Below are 20,151 nucleotides of genomic sequence, written 5' to 3' on the forward strand. Positions count from 1 at the left end.
ATCTTACACATCTATTAAATTCGAACTTCGTTTTGAGCTGAGACACTATAGATGCTACACCAATGGTTTCCGTTACTTAGAACATGCCGGGATATCGATGCCGATGAAGTGGCTTTTATGCCAAGGAGCTTATCAACTGTCATTGCGCAGCTTGAGCCCAAAGAGATGTCAAACATTGCCGCTCGTATTATCGTTTGACAGGGTTAACATAAACGAAGTGGCGCACCGATCCGATGGACCCCGGCCACTTGGTCCAGACCACTGTTCCCTGCAATCTACCGCTCTTTCCTCATAATTACTGGGTGGATCTGAGACATTCCAGGTTACATGTATGTATGTTCTGGTTCTAATTTAGCGTTCCTATCTCGAGATATCGCCTTTCGGTTTCTAAGTCCAAGTGTCTAAGATTTGCACGTACATACCCGCTAGTTTGTTTCGAGTCCTACAACGTGGCGCTATCTTTTGAATCGAGAGTTTCGATCAGAAAGTTTGAATGTCGACTCCAAAATGTAAATAGGAAAAACATGCTCACTTGAGCTGTGTGTTTATACTCATGTACGTAAGAGGGCCTACGATCTATCCTAGTCTCGCTAGCTTTAGTACCATATACCAGCATCTATTCCAGGATATAACCCACCATTTGTGAGACCGTGCCGTATACAATATGCAGGAAAATCTCAATCGTGAGAAATAATTGTACTTTCCATATAAAAACCTATATCAACAGTAGCAGCAGTTACTTAAGGAACATTCTCAGCTACTGACATTTCAACATTTCGCCAATGCACATTGCATATATTCACCAATTGCAAGTTATATATGCAACCAGTTTACTGGAGATACATAGGATGCGCGTACTTACTTGGTGGAAGGAATCATTCGGATACCATTCACAAGCTAGCTATTCGAGCAAGGTCTCTAGCGTTCTCGGGGCTCGGACACTCAACATCCGCCCACACACGAAGTCCGAATTCCTAATAGCTCAGATATGGTATTACAAACAAATATAACTTTCCTGAAGTGCATGATTTGTATGCGGAACCCGGATCTGTGGAAAGTATACAAATTTCGCTGCGAATAAGACAAAGCTAAAGTCAAAAGTTTCTTAAGCGCTGAAGCACAAAAGATATTATTTCCCTGCCATAATTAAAGTTATGTCTCAGCGACCTCCTATTCCATAGATGTTAGACTCGATTTCGAGGACCCTAACATACGGAGTTCGAAGCTAAAGTTGGTTTCCTTTATTTTATCTGAATCAAAATTTAAAACTGATAACAATCATCTTGCGCCTCGGCCCTCTCCACTCTGAACACGCGGGTGCATGAAAACGTCCATATATTTGAAATACCAAGCCAGAACTGGAGGCAAACCATCGAGTGCATGGTTGACAGGTTTCTTCGATGACATGAGCTAGTTGTTCCAGCGGTAAAGCTGTTACACATAATCGTGTTCAATCGAATGATCACCAACTTTGCCCGAAATCGATTGCGGTACCGCTAAATCAAGCCTATGTACTAGAAGTTACGACGGCTGACGGATCTCGTAGCTCGGAGATGGCGGGTAAGGTCTCACGAGGTTAGAAGCGTTACCTCCATGTGTTACTCCTCTGTCGTGATTCGTCCCTTTCCCCCGCTTCTTCCCGAAAACTAGGGGCCGCATACTAAGTGCATATATTTGCAATGCATCTTCAAGTTGGGAACAAACCTGATCTATGAATCGTCAACATGAGCTTCTCCGTCTTGGAAAATTTCCCTGCAAAGCCGCTAGAATCGAGGCTGTAGAGAGCGCTGTAACTGGCTTGGACTTCCCATGCCGGCAATCGCGGAGTTAAAGTTTTTATGTTATGTGGGTGCTTTAGTCTACATACATCGTATTCAGCTATATGTTGGTTCCTGTGATCGAATGGTGCACATCTCAAGATCCTAAGCCACATTTTGACCGATCGAATTAGCAATTCGTTTTTTTTTCTATGAGTACTTAAGAATCGAATATTCCCCGTATGCGATGCTCATGCGTATACAGCTCGGTGAAGCTCCAATTAGATGTTGAAATCGAATAGCTACTTCCAATGAGAAGCCTCGATTACCCGATCATAGTTGGAGGCCCAATCAATGGAATTCGAAATGATAACTGACAGCAGTTAGACAACAACAGGGCAAGGCAGTCTTAGCTACATCTCAATATACAGTTGAATATTGCGGAAAAGTGCAGTTTTTTTTTTTTGCCATAATCGAAATGACAATACGAAACTTCTTGACGAAATTTCGGTGTTCTATACAGAGGAAGTCTATTTTACACGGGAAACCATATAATAAAATCGAATGACGCTTCCATTGAAATACTGGGCGTAATCGAAGGCAAAAGCATATTCCAGTTACGACGCAAGATTCTAAATCCTGAAACATACTGTTGGTTTTCAAGGTACGGGGTTACAACGATGGCTGGTCGATTTGAGGTAGTACGACCGCATGCCCGAACTGGCAAATATGCAGCGAGTGTCTCGTGTTACACAGTTAACAGGGTTTCACAATTAATCTAAGTGGTCAGTGAATATCTTTCTCATAGCTGTGAAGTCGCTCCAATTCCTTCTCTGTCCCCGTCTATCGTACACGCTCAAAGATAATTAGAATTAACGACTGGCAAAGCGAGATATTCCAGCCGGGCTGTTCTGGGCCTGCGGGCGAAGAGATGCCTCGTGACAACATGCGACTTATATGCAGACATTATACATCTCAACATGGGTATGCTACTGTCCAACCGGAAGGTCTACAAATGGTGCGACTGTATCGATTGCTCTCTCAAGGACAGCCATAATCCTTTGTCGGAGGGCCTCAAACTTGCATTCGACTTCCAGAGGGTCGAACCGAACGATGGCTTGGTGCTCGTCGACTTGAATTCGTAGTTTGAGGTTGACCTTGCCCTTCGCAATGTCAATTTCGTCTCCCTCGGGTTCGATAGGTTGAACTCCGTCTCCGAATTGTGCCTCCAAGAACCAAAGGATCCGATCAAGGCGAGTCGACAAACTGATATTGGCGTGGTCGGAGGGGACGTCGTGGTTATGACTATGCGGTTTTGTAGAATCTAATGTCGTAGTTAGCTCTCGGTTCCACCGGCTGAAATAATTAATAATTTGACGGAACTTACATTTGACACTCGCTGGTGCACTCTCAATGCTTAGAAGAATTGCCAATATAGCGTCCGCAATGCCATCGTTGTGGATGTTCCCTTCCCATTCTAGTTCAACGTATCTGGAGCGGCAAGCTACCGTGACACAGTCCATTACCCTGAAGGTTTCCTCCCGCGAGGCTTGGTCTTTTGTATCCTTTGGTCCTCCGTTTGTCTCTTTCGAACCTTCATCTTCGTCCTCGATATATCCGTTTGTCCTTTCCTTCTTAACCGTGACAATTCCTCCAAACATGCTCTCCAAACTCCATCGGACGAGGCCAGCGCCTGCAGTGCTCAGTGGAACTCGTTGCTTGCACATCACTGTTGTTGTAGTAAGACCCGCGTATTCTCGTAGATCATCAGGTGACATCAATGACAGTTTGAAGTCGTTCTGGACGAGGACGCCAGCAAATATCTGTTCTTGGGCAGCCTTGACCAATAATTTGTCGATGTCTTTTGATGGATGAGGGGGGTGTTTTGCGAGCTTGCCCACGACCTGATTTTGTCCTTGTTAACTTGTGTAGAGGAGTAGTAACAGCGTTGCTATTGCGGGGCCGAGATGAGGCAGACTCACGTTCGCAATTTTCTCTCCCTTAAACGGTATATTAAGTTCCTCACAATTCTTTGGATTGTAGATTCTTGGTTTGTCCTTTCTGTCGTGATATTTACTCAGCAGTGCGCTCTTCAACCTGCCCATAGCGTTTGTTTCTCCGTGTACCAAGATCTATATCGATTAGCCTTCCGCCGCAAATAAGTATAAATTTAGGGACCATAATCATCACTCACAATGACCTTCGCACCAACTTCTTCAATGAATGAGCTGTTTTGACCATAGTCGACATGTGCAGCAAAGCTCAGCTCATCAATGCTACACCGTCTCGGGATCATAACCCGATCAGCTTCCTCTCTGCCGCTTCTCCGACTTGTATGTTCTTTCTTAAACGCTTGAATCTCCGTCGGCTCATTCAAGATGCTCTTGGCCAAAGTCCCCTCGACAGAGTAACCCGTCAATATGACACCATTCTTCGGGTCTGGGCACCATCTTTCTAGTAACTCTCTAGAAACGCCGTTTTGCATCATACCAGGAGCAGCCAGCATGACACATCCACCAACATCATCGAATCGATCTAGCGATTTCAGTGACCTAACCCATCTCATTTCAAACGGATTCGTGCCACCAATTACTTGACCATCCTTCCCAGCAGCTTCGCCAATTGCAGCCATTTTGCTTCGGAAAAGTGCTTTGATGTTGTCATTCATGGCATGGATATATGTCTGGTACACGGACATACATCGTCTCGCCAATGATGATGCATAATATATCGGGTACTGCCGATATCTTTCATGGGCTTCCCAGTATTCCTCCAATATCAGAAGAAGTTCTTGCGCCCGTCCCAACGCGAACACCGGCATTAGCACTCTACCACCACGATCTAGAATACTTGTGACTAGTGATATAAACCGCGCCTCCTTCTCCGGTCGCGGCATGTGTGAAGCTGTGCCATACGTACTCTCCGTGATGAGAATATCAGGTTTGATGTGCTTGGGCAAACTCGCGGAAACGAGATGTCTATCATCCTCACGAGAGTAGTCCCCTGTGAATAAAATCTTGAGACCCGCGATTTCGATAAGAAACATCGCCGCACCAAGAACATGGCCAGCGGGGTATGGCGTAATCGCAATCGAAGAGTGATGCAGTGTTTGGTAATAATCGATTGCTGATATTTGAGAGAACGAGGAAAGATGATCGGTTTCGGAAAACAGCTGGGTCGTTTGCTCTGATGTCGTGTTACTACATCGTGCATCGTCAGATATGGAATCAGGGGAATAATACTTCTTTATGGCAGGTTGGCTGGTCCAGTTCCATATGCTATAACGTACATGTACGGGAAGATTCATAGGACATATTTGGGTTGGAATAATTGTATTCTTTGGCTGATACTACTAAGATACACTCTCTGGGGTTGGAGGCGTGATATTAAACGGGCGAGAGGTGTGTAAAACGAGGATTGTGACGGCAAAAGAAACAAGGACTGGACCTCCAGAGAGCCTTCTTCAACGCTAAAGAACGAACTAGTTCGCTAGGTAATAGGGTAGGATTGGATGAAAGCAAGAGTTCCAGTACATGGGCATCTCTTGATCGTGATAGCAAAAAGAAACAGTAAAGAGCAATAATAAACGTCGGAATATCTGACCGGAACCTCCAAAGGATCGCTTTATACACGAGGAAAACGGGAGATTTATATGAACATACCTAACACGAACACTGTCACTCATCAACCACTTGTATATCGCCTTTGTTGGATGGGTCATAAACACTCTGCCCCGGAAGTTCGTTTTCGTAAGGACATATGGGAGGGAACCAGCATGATCCAGATGGAAACTGAGGATACATTCATTAGCTTGGTCTCTATATTATCATCAGAATCGCGCCGCTGATACGTACTGGGATATGAGCAAGATATCGACTGTACTAAGATCGAAATCGTCATAGAATGGCAAACTGGAGATTCCTTCGTATGCTGGATGCACACCAGCGTCCAACATCACCGTCTTTCCCTTGTACTGGACAATATGGCAGGATCGGCCGACCTCGCTGCCTCCTCCGAGACATATGAACGAGAGCATATCGCTCGGGTCCTAGATATTAGAAGCACCGCGTTAGAGCTGGTTAAGGATACCCAGGCGTGACACCTTGAACTTACAAGCACCTCGTCGACCGACGCGTCCGCCTTACGTTTGTTCGCCATCGTGTCGGGGGATATGAGGACCGTGTTTGAATATCTGAGCGGGAGGTTCAAAGTATGAGCTATACAGCTATGCCGGGGCTGGATCGTCGAGGCATCGATGGTTGAGAGTCGTGCGACTTGGTGTGATGGTTCGTGGCGATCGGGAAGTAGAGTGCTGGACATTGGCAGGAATACGCGAGACATTCCCAACGCCGACAACACATTTTCACGCCAGGATCTAACACTTCGGCGGTCTCTGTACTTCTTGTGTTGGCCCGGTATCTATCAGCCTCTCAAGACGCAGCTGCCTTAGATGTTCCCTAAGTTTTAACCTATAGTCTAATGTGGCTACCCACTGCCTTCGCAGTAGTATTTGGTTTACGAGATAACCACTGCCTCTAGATACTAACTAATTGTTATTGAGAGAGTACTGTAGTCTCTAACCTAGGAAATACAGCATCCGAATGATATTATTACCTAGATCAAGAATAAGATGCAAGGCCTTGCAATCGCCACCGCTAAGATCAGCTTATACTGCTACAAAGGGTTTCTAAAGCTTCGATTTTGTGTCAGACCCTTCCTCCTTCAGGATATCAATCACAATACCACGAGCTACCCACTCCGCCAAACCTTGGGTTGTAATCATAGGGTTTACTCCTGAACTAGCAGGCATCAAACTAGTTCATTGAGATAGTGGTTAACTAGCATATCCGGTATATAGATATTCCATTGACAAAAGGGAAGGATAACAACTAACCTAGCATCGGCAACATAAAGACCGTTCCTTTCCCATACTTTGCCCCTATCATTACAGGCACCCATCCGTGGCGTAGGTCCCATGCGGCAAGTCCCCATCTGGTGGGCGCTTCCGTAAGAGGTGTTATCATTAGTAAGTCCAATCTTTCTTAATTTCGCAACAACTTCATCGAAAGCCTTCTGGTCTGCATCCTTGTCATCGAGTCTCTCGTATATCGGCCCGCCGACAACTGGTGTATATATTTTTTGCGCACCCGCTACATGGTTGATCTTCATCGCCGCAACAAACGACTCCATCAAATGGGTCTTATCGAATTCTGAAACGGTGTATTCCACTCTCCCTTTTCCAGATTTGGGGTCCAGGATTATCCGCCCGGAATCTCGATCACGGCAAATTATGACTTGGTTAGTGAGATGATTGTATCGAAGCATTCGCTTCTTAAAATCAAGGGAGTTCTTCCAAGGCAGGATTGCAGTTCCAAGTCCCGGCAACATAAGCATGCCCTCAATGACGGCGCCATGTCCATCGTTGTCAAGATTTGTATGCTCGATATTAGCGACACTAATGATGGAGCCCTCCCAAGGCCGAGTCTCTTCCTTCCATTCGGCCAAGCAGAAAATGACAGGGTGAAGATGGAGATTTCTCCCAATCCACCAGTTGCGTAACCCACTCTTTTGCAGAATCACCGGGGTGTTCAGGGTGCCACCGCTGACGACGACCTTCTTTGCGCTGATGAAGACCTTCTTTCCGGTCCCTGCCGGTTCACTTGGGTCAGCCCTCCACAAACCTTCAGCACCAGTCACATTGCCCTTCTTATCAAATACCAGCCTAGTGACATCAAACCCCTGCAGAAATCTGGCGCCCTGTTCCCGGGCATCTGCAAGATAAGACTTGGTGACAGCCACTTTACCCCCGCGGTCCGCGACATTGGCCGCGCCAGAGCCTTTACATGATATGGCACAAAATGCACCACAAATCTTATTGTGGGCATCTGCATCGCCCTCAATATTTTGTGGAACGGTGAGATATGATTCTCCTAGCCGGTGGCTACCGTTGACAATTGTTGCATTGGAAGGATTATGTTCATTTTCCTTCCAAGTTTGAACCTTCCCGACATTTGAGACACTACGGTTATATTTGTTAGCATGGTACCAAGCTGACCTTTTTCCAGTAAGAGTTCACATACTAGTCGAGGCAATCCTGAAACTCGGGGGACTCCACGAACGGAAGCCCGTACTTCTTATTCCATTCCCTTCTTGTTCGAGCCGGTAACTGCCAGGAAACGCCCCAGTTAATTGTCGACCCACCTCCCCAGGTACTACCAGCGAAGACTGCTAAACTAATAAAGGGTCAGCCACAAATCTAGATTATAACTGAGTTCGGTTAACTCGAATGTCAATACCTTCCATCGTTACTTTGCAGGGTACCGCCTTCTTCGTAAAGCTTCTTCAGGCCATCTCTTTCGTTCGCAGGTGCCTTATGTTTTGGGTACCAAAAGCCCTTCTCAACTACCATCAACTGGTGATGTGGAATTGCTTTGGCAAGGTGGCCAGCTACTACGCCGCCACCACATCCAGATCCAATAATCAATATGGAGGTTGACAACTGGATGGTCCCGCCATCCCCAGCCGCCCTTTGGCTTAGATCCTCGAAGACAAACTCTGGGTTAGCTTCGGCCGTCGCCGCAGCTTCCATTGTAATCTTCAACTCCTCTTCCCCTTCCTTCGAGAATGGGTAACCTGGAAACCCAGCCGCTGCATGCCAGGAAGCACTGGATCGAGCCCAAAATAGCCGAGCGATTGTCGCAAATGCCTTGAACACCTTTCGCAGGGCAGCCATCCTAGCTGTTGACCAGCCAGAAATGATCTCCTCTCTTTCTTGTCTCGATTTCTGGTATAACGGGATTGTCGATCCCGTGAAGGCAAGAGCACCAAGCCGTGTGCTACAAATGGCCACTACAGTTAGGAAAGTCTTCCACCAACATGGACAAATGGCATCGGTATATCCCGCTGACCGTGGACCTCGAGGGGCTGGACATACTCTAGGATATTCAACACGGTCTTGATCTCTGCGACCTTGTCGGCAGGGACATGGTTCTGAAATACGCAGTCAACATCTTCCAAGAATTCGGGGAGATCTAACGCTGACTCTTGAGCATATGTCTCTAAGAGCTTTTCATCGGCCGGGTTTTTGATGTGCTTATAATAATCTTTTTTGAGATCTTCAGTCTCTTCGGGGGTTAATCCCGCGACGAAGGTCTCGAATATATGCGCCAACATATTCCATTGCGCATCATCGAACACGCATTTGTCTGAAGGACGTTTAAACCGATATATTGGTGTTTCGCTTGCCATGTTTTTCTTTTATTTTGTACTACAAGCTCTTGCGACTTTTTAAACTTTTAGAGGGCTTTGATTTGGGTTTGAAAGCTATCGATTAAAACTAACGAAACCCAAAGGCGGGGGCTAAGGGAAATATATAGCTGATCTTTCCCAACTTCCTCGCAGCGGAGTGGGATCATATATTTTGCGGGGCCCTGTGAATTACCAATGGACCCCTATCCTTGCAGGTTGGAGCGAGACTGCGCCCTTGCACATGAAATTCAATGCCCATGCCGCCAAAGAATGCCACGGCACAATTAATACTGGGGACCAAATTCCAGGTCCCCTCGCCGACATTGGATGTGGACGTTACGTTTGAAGTCGCTAGTGGTGATTTTCAATTCCATCCAGCTGCTAGGGAATATCGTTTGAAATTTCAAACTTAGCTGAAGCTTGCAAAATCGACCTGGGTCGGTGTGTCGGAATCTCCAACCTCCACCATATACATAGAGTTCCACCCATCGATGCGATCGTCACACCACTTTACGTTAATAATTCATACGATGATACGACGCGATGGTTCACATGCGGGTAAGTCGGCTCCGAAATTCTGAAATACAGGGGGCCCAAGCGGCGCCCATGAAATGGTTCCATGCATGCATCCTTTTTTCTACCGACGTATAGGCTGGTCGAATTCAGATCAGCTTACGAGAGACGCGAACAAACACTTACGCACCCAATAACTTATCAAAGAAATATTGAAGATTTTTTGAGCACAGCCCTTCTTGAAGTATAGCCTGCTGTGTATATACAATATGGCGGAGCTGGTAAATCAGCTATTTCGCTTAAATGTGGAAGCTCGAGTGGGGCCCTCGAAGACAACGAATCAGAGTCGCTAACAGCATAACCAGCACACTTCCTGTCGCCGTATCCGCTTGGAACATTCGCATAAATATACCACATGACAAAGTATAATTCAAACCAGGGTTTCGGTATGAACCACCTGGCAGCTCGATGTCATGGCCCGCTTTTGCGTTAAATATAAAAGTGACAATTGAGTAGGACCCGTCTCTACAGCTGTCATCGACACTCGGAATCCGACAGCTGATTAGTTGTGAATCCGATATTATGTTCCGAAAAACGTTCCGCTGTCTTGTTTTGATAGGTTATAGTTATATAGCCTTACCTCGCGAGTCTCCATGCTTACAGGCTAAACCGCGAAATTATTACCAAGTGATGACACATTGTTACATTCAGCTTATCAGCGGCCCTTATACGTAAAGTTGATTCCAAATTTGTGCGTTCCAGGATATCACCCAAAGATAAATTTCAACCTTGAGAAGACCTAAAAGGATTAATGAAATCCCAAAAGCCTGGATTGGCCATAGGATGTATGGGTCTGGCGGTTCTTCTAAGCTAGTTTCTGCCGTCACTGGTCTTGTTTCCACTGTAGTTTGAGGTTCTGTGGCTAGTTCGATTTTAGCCACCGCTTCAGGTCGACCCGGCGGCCTTGAAGTTAGTTCCACTTTATCCGAGTCTACTCTCTTCGGTGATTGGATTGTAGGCTTCTTCCATTTTGCAGGCCCTTTTGGCTTTATGGGCTCTTTCGGCTTCATGGGCTCCTTAGGTGGACCAAGTATCGCGGGGCTCGCCCTTTTATGTTCATCTTCTCTAGCTTTAGCCTTCTCTATATCTTCCTTCATCCGGCCGACATTACCAGCATTCCCAATCGGCTTCAACTTTGCAATTTTACCTGGTATCTCTGCCTTCACTTCATCCATAAGAGTAGGTGACTTTCGAGGCGGTTCTCGTTTAGGCTCCTCGAAACATTTTTTAAGTGCCTTCTTTCCCAAACAGTCCTTAAGTTCGTCTAGCATGGCAACCTGTGGGGTTATCTTTAACTTCGCTGGAAGTTTCGCTGGGGCATTAGGATTCTTAGGGGTTCTCGGAGGAAGTTTGAATGCTTCACGTTCGACTTTTAGTATCGGAGCCCCGCCGGGAGGTGGGGGTGGAGGGGGCATCCCCTTGAAGTCTCCGTGCATCATGGGGACTGCGGGATGCGGTCTTGGTCGGAGTCCTGGAGCTAGATCTGTAGGAGTTTCCTTTGTTCCAGGTGCAAGGGTTTTCTTCTCTAAAGGTTTAATTGGGGTAATTTATTAATTCATACGATCATGCATGGGATATCGAAGTTGAGGGCTTAAGGATAGAATAGTGTAGTTTATGGGCTTACCGCTGGCACCCTTATTCTCTAGAGTCGGCCTATTAACTAAATTCCCATCCCACTTATTCCCAAGCTGGATTGGGGTAGTGGCCATCTTTAATATCTGTGTTATGTTATGGGCGAAAACTGGATCTCAAACCTAGGTCTGGCATTTGAGATTTACATCTAGTAAAACAAATATTCCGGGGTTATGCCTAAATTGCTAAAACGATATTACAATTGCCCGATGTATGCAGGATATTTAAAAGCCGTGCTAGTTGCTTCGATTTAGTCTCTCGAGCAAGGTTGATTCTTGGGACTCTTTGAACGGTTTAACACCACGCTGGAGGCTAGAGGCTTTGACGAACAAGAAACCCTAGGTTTCTATAAGATATTTGATTTCGAGCACTCGTATACGTATACGTATATTAGTATCTACACCTACTTGCCCGCCTGCGATCGAGGCTATGTTCCACTTGCATTCATCATTGTGTGATCGAGTCGCGTCTGTAACCAATCGAAAGCTCGACGAAATGTCGATACCCTTCGGTAGACAAAAAAAAGGAAGAAAACACAATACTAATATGTTAGTACTCAGTGTTAATGGCACTCCATAGCTTTCCCCGGACCCAAACAAATAAAAGGCTTTTTTAGGGCCTTGCAGGCCTTGCGACTCCTGTACGAAAACCAGGGTTTCTTTGTTCTCCAGCCGTGCGCCAGTGTCACGGATCTTGCCGCAGCCCTGTTTGTTTGATCCACCTCAGACCAACTTCCCGGGATGAACGTGCACTTGCATGAACTTGCAGATGGAGAGTTCACAATAGGTAGAGAACTTGAGACCCCAGGTTTACTTTTGTATCAATCCTGGTTATAAAACTGTCAGATCGAGCCCTAGCAGGTATCTCTAGATTTTGGGTACACAAAGGAAACAACACAATCGCTACAAAAATGCAACACCGATGTGAAAATTTTGCATCATAAAACGGTTTTTTCACCATCTGCGGAGTCGCTAAAATATGTCTAGAAAGATGCGCTAGCTCACGGGCATTCCAATGATGCTAAAATAAAGTTAGTTGACGTGGAATTGATGAATACGGGGCTGGTTTCGTGGATTTTGGGAGATGTTGTGATGGTTTTTTTATGCTGAGACTGGAAGATCACGACCTCGCTAGATCACTTGCAAGACAATTTTTTTTTTTTTTTTTTAAAATATATATATATATATATATATTTCGATTGTCTGATTATCCTGTTGGCTTTCGAAGAAAAAAAAGGCTAGTCTCTTTACAAACTGGCCGGCGGGCCACTAGATATGCGTGCATGCACTTCCAAAAGAAGCTGCAGCCTTGTGCAACCTATTCCGACACTTCCCCGGCCGGCCCCCAGAAGGCTCAATCCCAGCGGTTGCCCATCGGGATCAAGCATTGTAACAAACACGGCCTTCTTCTTGTATTTCTTTTATGCCGCAATGCTATATTTCCTTCTAACATTTTCTTTCGTTGGGAATTCCACCCGTCTTTAAACCTTTTTGCTGGTTCGATAGAAAGTACTCCTCTATATTAAATCGAGCGTGCTGCTTGAGATAATATATTTCATAGTACTCGATGTTAGTAAATGTGGATTGGACTGTATTTTCTTTCTTTCCTTTTACTTTCTTTGAATGAACCCACCGCAGTTGAATTTTTTAATTTTTGGGTGTCGAAAGTGATTTCACAAAGCTCGCGGAGCAGCTATAGCTCACCTTATAACCTATCATCCGCGCATCCTCTCTCCACCCCTCCGGATCGATATCCTGCTTCTCAGCCTTTTGCCCATACCGCAAATACTGCGTAGTTATAACCAAACCCACCATCCCCTTAATTCTTTCCTCCTTCTCTTTTGCCGTCCAGGAGAACGCGAGCAGCCTTTCATCTAACAATCACACCTCGATCATTAACCACCCACCTTCCTAACATCTATATATTCACGACGACATCAAAACCAAGAACGATGGGTCCAAAACAAGCAGTTGCAGCTCCTACCGGAGCACCTTGTAAGCCAATTCTTCTTCTTCAAAACATCAGCTTCGCCGCACCATATTAATATCTACATGCGGCTCAAGCAAACATGGAACCAACGAGACGGTCCAAAAGGAACGAAGTATGCCCCCTCCCCTCAAATCTTTCTCTAAAAATACCTCTCGAGATCTGGAGGATTGGGAAGTTATATATAACTACATTGCTAACAAAATTGCGTAGAACAGAAAGGAGAAACGAGCAGAGCAAGCAAAGGCGGCGGCGGCGGCGGCAGCGGCAGTAGTCGCAGAAACCACGAAAGCCACCGCCGCTTCGGGTAGCAAAGCAAAGGCCAAACCCGCAGCTACCAATTCCACTACAGCAAAGGGTGCCCAACCTCGAGCCGGCACCGGCCGCGGCCGTGGTGCGAAGAAAGCAGAAGCAGAAGAGAAACTCGCACGTGCACCTGCTAAAAAGTCCAAGACAGCAGCTCCGAAGTCTGCACCTGCGAAGAAGGCAGTCTCTGCTAATAAACAGAATATTAAAAAACCCAGAAAGGGCAGGACGCAGGTGTTGCCCGGACAGGAGGAGGAGGAGGGAGAAGAAGATGGAGAACAACCTGCCGAAGAAAGTGAGGAAGAAAGTGGGGAAGAGGTAGTCCCCGCTCCTGCTAAGAAAAGGGCACAAAATCCCGCTCCTACCCCCGCTCCCGCTCAGCGAGGCAGGAAGAGAAAGTCCGGATCTGTATCCCAGCCTCCTGTCGCGAAGAAGCGAAAGATTGCCGTCCCAAGAAAGGGCAAGGGCAAGCAGAAGCCCGATCCATCTCCAGAGCTTGAAACGGAAGACCCCAACGAAGAGGAGGAAGGGCCAGAAGAAGAGCCAGAAGAGAGTGACGAAGAAGAGGGGCCCGAAGGAGAACCCACTGAGCAACCCAACAACAAGGGTAAACGTACTACCACGGAGAACCCGCGCGCAACCTCCCCCGAAGCCGAAGAAGAAGTTCACTACCTCCCCGATTTCGAAACCCCGGAAGACTTGGACCGAACCCCCGTTGGAATCACCTACAACTCTTCACCGTCCGAGGAAGTTCCAAACGTCACCATCCCACCGGGTTTCAGGGTCAAAGTGGCAACCTTCGAAATCACGCGCATCGAGGCGAAGGACAATAGCGCACTCTGTGAGTGACCCTTAATTTCCAATCGATTATAAATATATGTTATCGAACGTGAGGCTTTTCTAACAAAAAAAAAAAAATCGTACAGTCGAGTGCAATTGCAAACAGTACAAGAGCTGCACGTACCTCAGGACGTGTAAGTATTCCCATAAAAAAAAATCTATTTTATATTTTATCTAACAATGATATTACTGGTATATAGGCAAGCACCTCCTCCTCTTCAACGGCCCGCGCTTCGAAAAGAAGCGTTTGAGTGACATCAGGGCCAAGCTTGGGGGTATGCCCTCCGGCGGCGGCGCTCAAGAGGGCACCGAAGCCGCTCCCGGTAAGTCTACTCTCGCACCCTATAAAAATTGTTCACGAGTTAATGTTTTCCTCCCAGCCGAATCCACAGAGGCTACCGAAAACCCAACGGTTGCGGAAGGCGAGCCACCCTCGGAATCCTCCCCTGCCGTTGTGGGCTCCTCGTCCACACGAATGGATGTAGAAAGGGAGGAAGGTGGCGTTTCGGGTCAGTAGACCCAGAATGAATTTCGTAATGGCTTTTTTTATTATTACTTATTGTTCATAAATTACGCTGAGGGGATACTTTGAAGAACAGAGGGTCAATTATCATTTCGTGGAGTCGAATCGTATGCAAGGATGGTTAGACACAGGTGTTCGCTGGGATGAATGTATTTTTGTTTTCTTCATGCTTTCTCTCGCTCGTAAATTCCAATCGCTGAACATTATTTTAGAGATCTCAGCAGGGGCGCGAAGTCGTAGCAGGAGCTCGAGGTAGTCTTGAGGACCCTTCTCCGGGCAGGAAATGTTGTTTTTTGTATGAGAAAGAAGATAAATGCGTTGTGGACTTGCGTCGAAATACATACACCGGCTTCGATCCAGAATATCCCCAGGCCGCCCACACCGGCGACAAAAGCGAGGGCCTTGACAGTAATTCTAAACCCCCCGAGTAAGGTGATTCGATGGCTCGACATCTCACTAACGTGAGGGATTCCCTATTTTGCTCCTCAATATTCCATAGCTCATATTTTCTTTTCCGCGTTTGACTCACCGAATCCCTGCCCCGGATCAGCCTCAAAAGATGACTTGCATCTTCAGATTCTCCATCGTCAAACGCAAATTCAAACAGGGATGCCTGTCCGCATACCCTTTTGACTCATCATTTTTCTTAATTTCGAACGAAGTCATGGGATTACGCATTTCTCGCGCGACACGGAAGATGAATGCGAGGTCGCGAAAAAGACCGCCTTGCGGTTCGTCGCGAAGCTTGACGGCCGACTCATAAACATAGCATTCATCTCAGCTTGGAGAAATGGATAAATAGAGGGCCTCTCGTCTTCGATTCGTGATGTCCGTTCTCGGTGTGATATAGTATAATAGACGCAATTGATCTGTACTATCAATTGCGGTATTGTAAAGCCTCAATCGATCCGACAACCATCTTCCCTCGTAAATTATATTTCCAAAATGTCAGAATCCGATGAACTCTCCGAAATAGTATGTTATAAATATACCACCGCCCCATTCTACTTGCCCATCCGTGCTAATCAATTAATTCTACAGAACGGCGTGAAACCTCTCCTCCGCCTCGCCGACGGCGAAACCTACACCGTCGACTCTCAAACCTCATCTTCGAAATACACCATAAAACGGACCTACGACCACTTCTACTGCACCTGTCCGGGATGGCGTATCAACGGTGGTCCCGTCAATGCACGGACGTGTAAACATTTAAAGGCCACTATGGGGGAGAAGTACGAGTGGGAACGGGTTGAAGCTAAGAATCCGGGGGTGCAGAAGCCGTTGGTCGTCAAAGGTGGGTATGAGAAGAGTAAGAAGGGGGGTGTGAAGGGGAAGGGAGTTAAGAAGGAAGAGGAGGACGATGGATCGACGGAATCTTCGTCTTCTTCATCGTCTTCTTCATCATCTTCTGGCAGTGATGAGGGGGAGGAGGAAGATGTGGAAATGTCATTCTCGGATCTAGACGACATGGATACGGAGCAATTGGCAATCGAAAAAGATATGATGGAACGAAGGATGGAAAGGATAAACGCCCTCCTCAGAGCCGCAAGGGCGAAGGGCAAGAAAAAAGCAAGCAGAAAAGAGGTCCGCACCGCAAGGGCCGCACAAGCAGCAAAAGATGCGAAAGCCGCAAAGGTTAAAGAACAAGCAAAGGCGAAAAGAACGATAACCGGGCAGGTGCCCAGGAATAAACCCTGGGAGGATGAGGAAGAAGAAGACGAGGAAGAAGACGGAGACGCCGAACCCCCGCAACCTCCAAACTCCAAAATGCGACCCCAACTCCTCCTCGCCGAAAAATGGGACCCAGAAAAAGGAATCGACCCATCAGGCTGGTGGATGTCCGAAAAACTCGACGGCGTGCGCGCATACTGGAACGGCACGACCTTCCTCTCCCGCGAAGGTAACAAGTTCTACGCGCCCGAATGGTTCACCAAAAAGTTTCCAAAGGACATAACCCTCGACGGAGAACTCACCTGCGGACGTGGGAAATTCATCGATACCGTTAGTATCGTGAAAACCGTCAATGCGGGGGATAGATGGAAGTTCAGGGTTGAGTATCATGTTTTCGACGTTCCTAGCATGGGGAATAAGAAGTTTGAACAGAGACAGGAGTATTTGAAGAAATTGCTAGCGGAGAGGAGGATCAAGTGGGTGAAATATGTGGAACAGACGGAGGTGGAGGATAAAGATCATGTTTTGGAAGAGCTTGAAAAGATTACGGAGCAAGGTGGGGAAGGACTGATGCTGAGGGAACCGGAGAGCGTATATGTCCAGAAACGGTCGAAGACTTGCTTGAAAGTCAAGACTTTCCATGATGCGGAGGCAAAGGTTGTCGGACACGAAGAAGGGAAGGGGAGAAACGAAGGACGATGCGGAGCATTGAAATGCGAGATGATGGACGGGACCGGCAAGAAGTTTAAGGTCGGCACCGGACTGGATGATAATACGAGGAAGAACCCGCCGAAGGTCGGGACGGTTATTACTTATCGTTATTTCGAGTTGACGAAGGATGGAGTTCCAAGGTTTCCTAGTTTTTTGAGGGTCTTCAAGGGACATTAGATGGGAACTGTTGATATAGATCTGGGAGGGATTCTTGTACTGGTTTACATGTCTAGCTACGTTTGAACTTTGCAGTTTGCATGTTGAGCATATGGTTTTTATAACGATTTCTTGACTTTGGAACGTCAGCATGCATGAGCACATTTCTATCTACTTCTTGTTATCAGGTAAATGAAAAATGAAAAAAAGCGGCCGTTCGGGGTCGCACTCTCTCAAAAAACGAACAAACTCCATGCACGCGAAGAGATAAAATCATATACGACAGAGACAAAAAAGAGCATTCCGCATTTTTGGTTTGAGAAGAGTGGGTAGCAATAGGAAATGATGAGGTAGAGGAAAAACGACAATCCAGAAACGTCAGAACAAGAAGGGCTGGAGGAAAGTGTACGCCATCTTGGAATTTCTTACGATATAATTTTACTCCGCTGGGAAAAAATAGTGGCTCGGCGTGATTGTTAGGGCATCAAAGGGTGAACAATGGGTAGAAACGAAAAACAGTATCATGCGTAGTGGGAATGCAAACCGCATCCACACGGATGGTAATATAAGAGTAATGGACGGGAAAAAACAGGAGCTCATGATGCAAGAACCATTCACGGCTCCCCACTCTTAACTTCGGTCTCCGGCTTGGTCTCCTTCTCCTTCTCACTCGCCGGGGTGCTAGTGGCATTAACACCCGACAGAGCCTTCTCCAACTCTCGGATCTTCTCCTTGAGTTTCTCATTCTCCTTCTTGACGTTTTCCAACTCGTTGCGAGCGGTCAAGACTTCCTCGTATCGAGGATGTCCGCCAGCCGAACCGGAGTAGCTGACACCTAGGCCTCTCTCCGAACCTCCAGCTTCACTGCCAGCGTACTCACCCCTCTCCCGCTCCCGCGAGTGATGGTGGTTGTGCAGGTGGGCCACACCGGTGTTGTCCTTCCAACTGCTGCTACCGAGCGGAGCATGCGGTGAAGCGTAGTAGTATTGTGAACCAAAATATGGGTATGGGCTCTCCGACTCCCCCAGAGCCGGTGAATTTCGTCCACTGGCTCGCGAACCAGAAATGCTACGGACGGAACTCTGGCGGGACATGGGAATAGGGGTTGGGCGAGTCGCAGCCGGAGCAGGTGCGGCACTAGGGTCGCCTCTGGCGGCGGAGAGGGATTGGATGCTGCTCTGGCGGGAGAGAGAGCTTCCGGCCATGGTACTGCCGATTGTGGCGGCGTTGGTAAGGGCCATGGAGGCATTTGACGAGGTTCGACGGCTACGTGGGGAGAGGTAAGTGGTAGGGTAAGTTCCGCCAAGGTCGTCTGAAATTGGATGGGAGGTGGGCGACATGGTTTGTTGCGCTCGAAGGATGGAGAGCTGTCGGGTAAGACGGTTGACCTGGTCGCACCGATACGGTTAGTTTTGAGAGACGGTGACTTCCGATAGGACGTGGAAGACTCACAGCGGCCTCTTGTTCCTTCTCTACTTCGGCATAGATCTCAGCAGGCGACAGCTGGTGGGGCAGACGAGCAGGACCCGGTCCGGTTCCGACGCCAATATCGCTGCCACCGATGCTGCTCACACTCCGGATACTCCCACCGGGCGATGGCGGTTGTGCGAAGGGAGGTTGGGTAAGGGGTGCCGGCGGAGGAAGCATCCTCTGTTCAGAATGGCGACGGGAAGAACTCGGATCTCGTGCATCGGACAGGGAGGATGAGGGACGACGAGCGACACTGGCAGCGGAAGTAGCAGAGATCTGACGCAAACGAGGCGAAGGAGGAACACCTCCAGGGGTGGCCATGGGGAGGCCGGTTGACGATGTCTGTTGGGAGGGAGCCGTGGTTGTGGTGGCCGTAGCAGTCGTGGTGGCCGTGGTGGCCCTTTCCTCAGCTGTTGTTGGAACAGTGGTGGTCGTCATTGTGCCTGGTAGATGACCGGACCAGCCAGCAGGACCGTAAGAGAGAAACCCCTGGTATTTAAGAACTCGGCCTGGAGGATCAGGCAGATTGTAAATAAGGGGACGGGCAGGCAGGTGGATTTGTCGTGACGATGACAAGGCCTGTGAACGTGTTCGGGGCGAGGCGTAGGCTGTTGGGGCTGGTCTGGTCGGCGCTGCGCTTTGGGGGTGAGTGAACTAGGCCCAAAAATTGAAACGAAACCGAACAAGCCAGACAAGTCTCCGGAGGCTAGTTAAATAGTTAAGGCAGACTGGTGATTGTCTCTGAGATCGTGGATTGGAATATGCAGGGTAAGTCTGCTCGAACGGAGGCGGGAAGGTGGCAAAATGCAAGATGGTGGTGATGATTGGAGGACGGATGGTGATGTTGTCGGTTGGTGTTGTTGGAAGGATGAGCCCAAGATGAGCCGACAAAGAGGGAATCCAGATAGAGAAGATTTATGATGCAGAACACAACAGATGCATAAGGACACCCAGTCAGTTAAGTACCTGTATACTGATATACCTCCCTAGATAATATCCTTGACGTATTGATATCAGCACACACACACGTACAGAGTATTTCTCTCAGGCGATCTAGCTCGGATCTCATCCCGGATCCACTGGAATGCAAACCTTTTAAGAGTCCGGACGCCTGTCTGTCTGCCTGTCACATACCGGGTACGTATCGTGCCCAGGAATTTGACTCCCACAGCACAGGTATACGTAAGTAGTCCGAATTGATTTAGATCGATAGATTGTCCACTCGCTGTTGTGATTTGAATTCGGTGACAAGAAAGAGTATATACATGTTAACGAGGC

The 20,151-nt window shown here is 47.5% G+C and overlaps 6 protein-coding genes across 6 annotated transcripts; 2 read left to right on the plus strand and 4 right to left on the minus strand.

The window, feature by feature from the left end:
• Positions 1-2,746: 2,746 nt before the first annotated feature.
• Positions 2,747-5,915, minus strand: DFL_001689 (uncharacterized protein; the record flags this gene model as incomplete). The annotated part of the gene is made up of 7 exons (XM_067630345.1): positions 2,747-3,081; positions 3,145-3,661; positions 3,740-3,889; positions 3,952-4,957; positions 5,420-5,548; positions 5,612-5,805; positions 5,871-5,915. 7 exons carry the CDS (start codon positions 5,913-5,915, stop codon positions 2,747-2,749), a joined length of 2,376 nt encoding a protein of 791 aa, XP_067492998.1.
• A 529-nt stretch (positions 5,916-6,444) lies between these two features.
• On the minus strand, positions 6,445-9,005 carry DFL_001690 (uncharacterized protein; the record flags this gene model as incomplete). The annotated part of the gene is made up of 5 exons (XM_067630347.1): positions 6,445-6,571; positions 6,652-7,776; positions 7,838-7,990; positions 8,054-8,593; positions 8,692-9,005. 5 exons carry the CDS (start codon positions 9,003-9,005, stop codon positions 6,445-6,447), a joined length of 2,259 nt encoding a protein of 752 aa, XP_067492999.1.
• Positions 9,006-10,243: 1,238 nt separating this feature from the next.
• On the minus strand, positions 10,244-11,287 carry DFL_001691 (uncharacterized protein; the record flags this gene model as incomplete). The annotated part of the gene is made up of 2 exons (XM_067630348.1): positions 10,244-11,103; positions 11,203-11,287. 2 exons carry the CDS (start codon positions 11,285-11,287, stop codon positions 10,244-10,246), a joined length of 945 nt encoding a protein of 314 aa, XP_067493000.1.
• A 1,991-nt stretch (positions 11,288-13,278) lies between these two features.
• DFL_001692 (uncharacterized protein) lies at positions 13,279-14,859 on the plus strand (the record flags this gene model as incomplete). Its single annotated transcript, XM_067630349.1, has 5 exons — positions 13,279-13,311; positions 13,410-14,343; positions 14,429-14,476; positions 14,543-14,665; positions 14,723-14,859. 5 exons carry the CDS (start codon positions 13,279-13,281, stop codon positions 14,857-14,859), a joined length of 1,275 nt encoding a protein of 424 aa, XP_067493001.1.
• A 951-nt stretch (positions 14,860-15,810) lies between these two features.
• On the plus strand, positions 15,811-17,424 carry DFL_001693 (uncharacterized protein; the record flags this gene model as incomplete). Its single annotated transcript, XM_067630350.1, has 2 exons — positions 15,811-15,840; positions 15,907-17,424. 2 exons carry the CDS (start codon positions 15,811-15,813, stop codon positions 17,422-17,424), a joined length of 1,548 nt encoding a protein of 515 aa, XP_067493002.1.
• Positions 17,425-18,017: 593 nt separating this feature from the next.
• Positions 18,018-19,311, minus strand: DFL_001694 (uncharacterized protein; the record flags this gene model as incomplete). Its single annotated transcript, XM_067630351.1, has 2 exons — positions 18,018-18,791; positions 18,856-19,311. 2 exons carry the CDS (start codon positions 19,309-19,311, stop codon positions 18,018-18,020), a joined length of 1,230 nt encoding a protein of 409 aa, XP_067493003.1.
• Positions 19,312-20,151: the final 840 nt, after the last annotated feature.

This window comes from Arthrobotrys flagrans (assembly GCF_004000055.1).
Source record: "Arthrobotrys flagrans strain CBS H-5679 chromosome Unknown unitig_3, whole genome shotgun sequence".
Lineage (NCBI taxonomy): Eukaryota > Fungi > Ascomycota > Orbiliomycetes > Orbiliales > Orbiliaceae > Arthrobotrys > Arthrobotrys flagrans.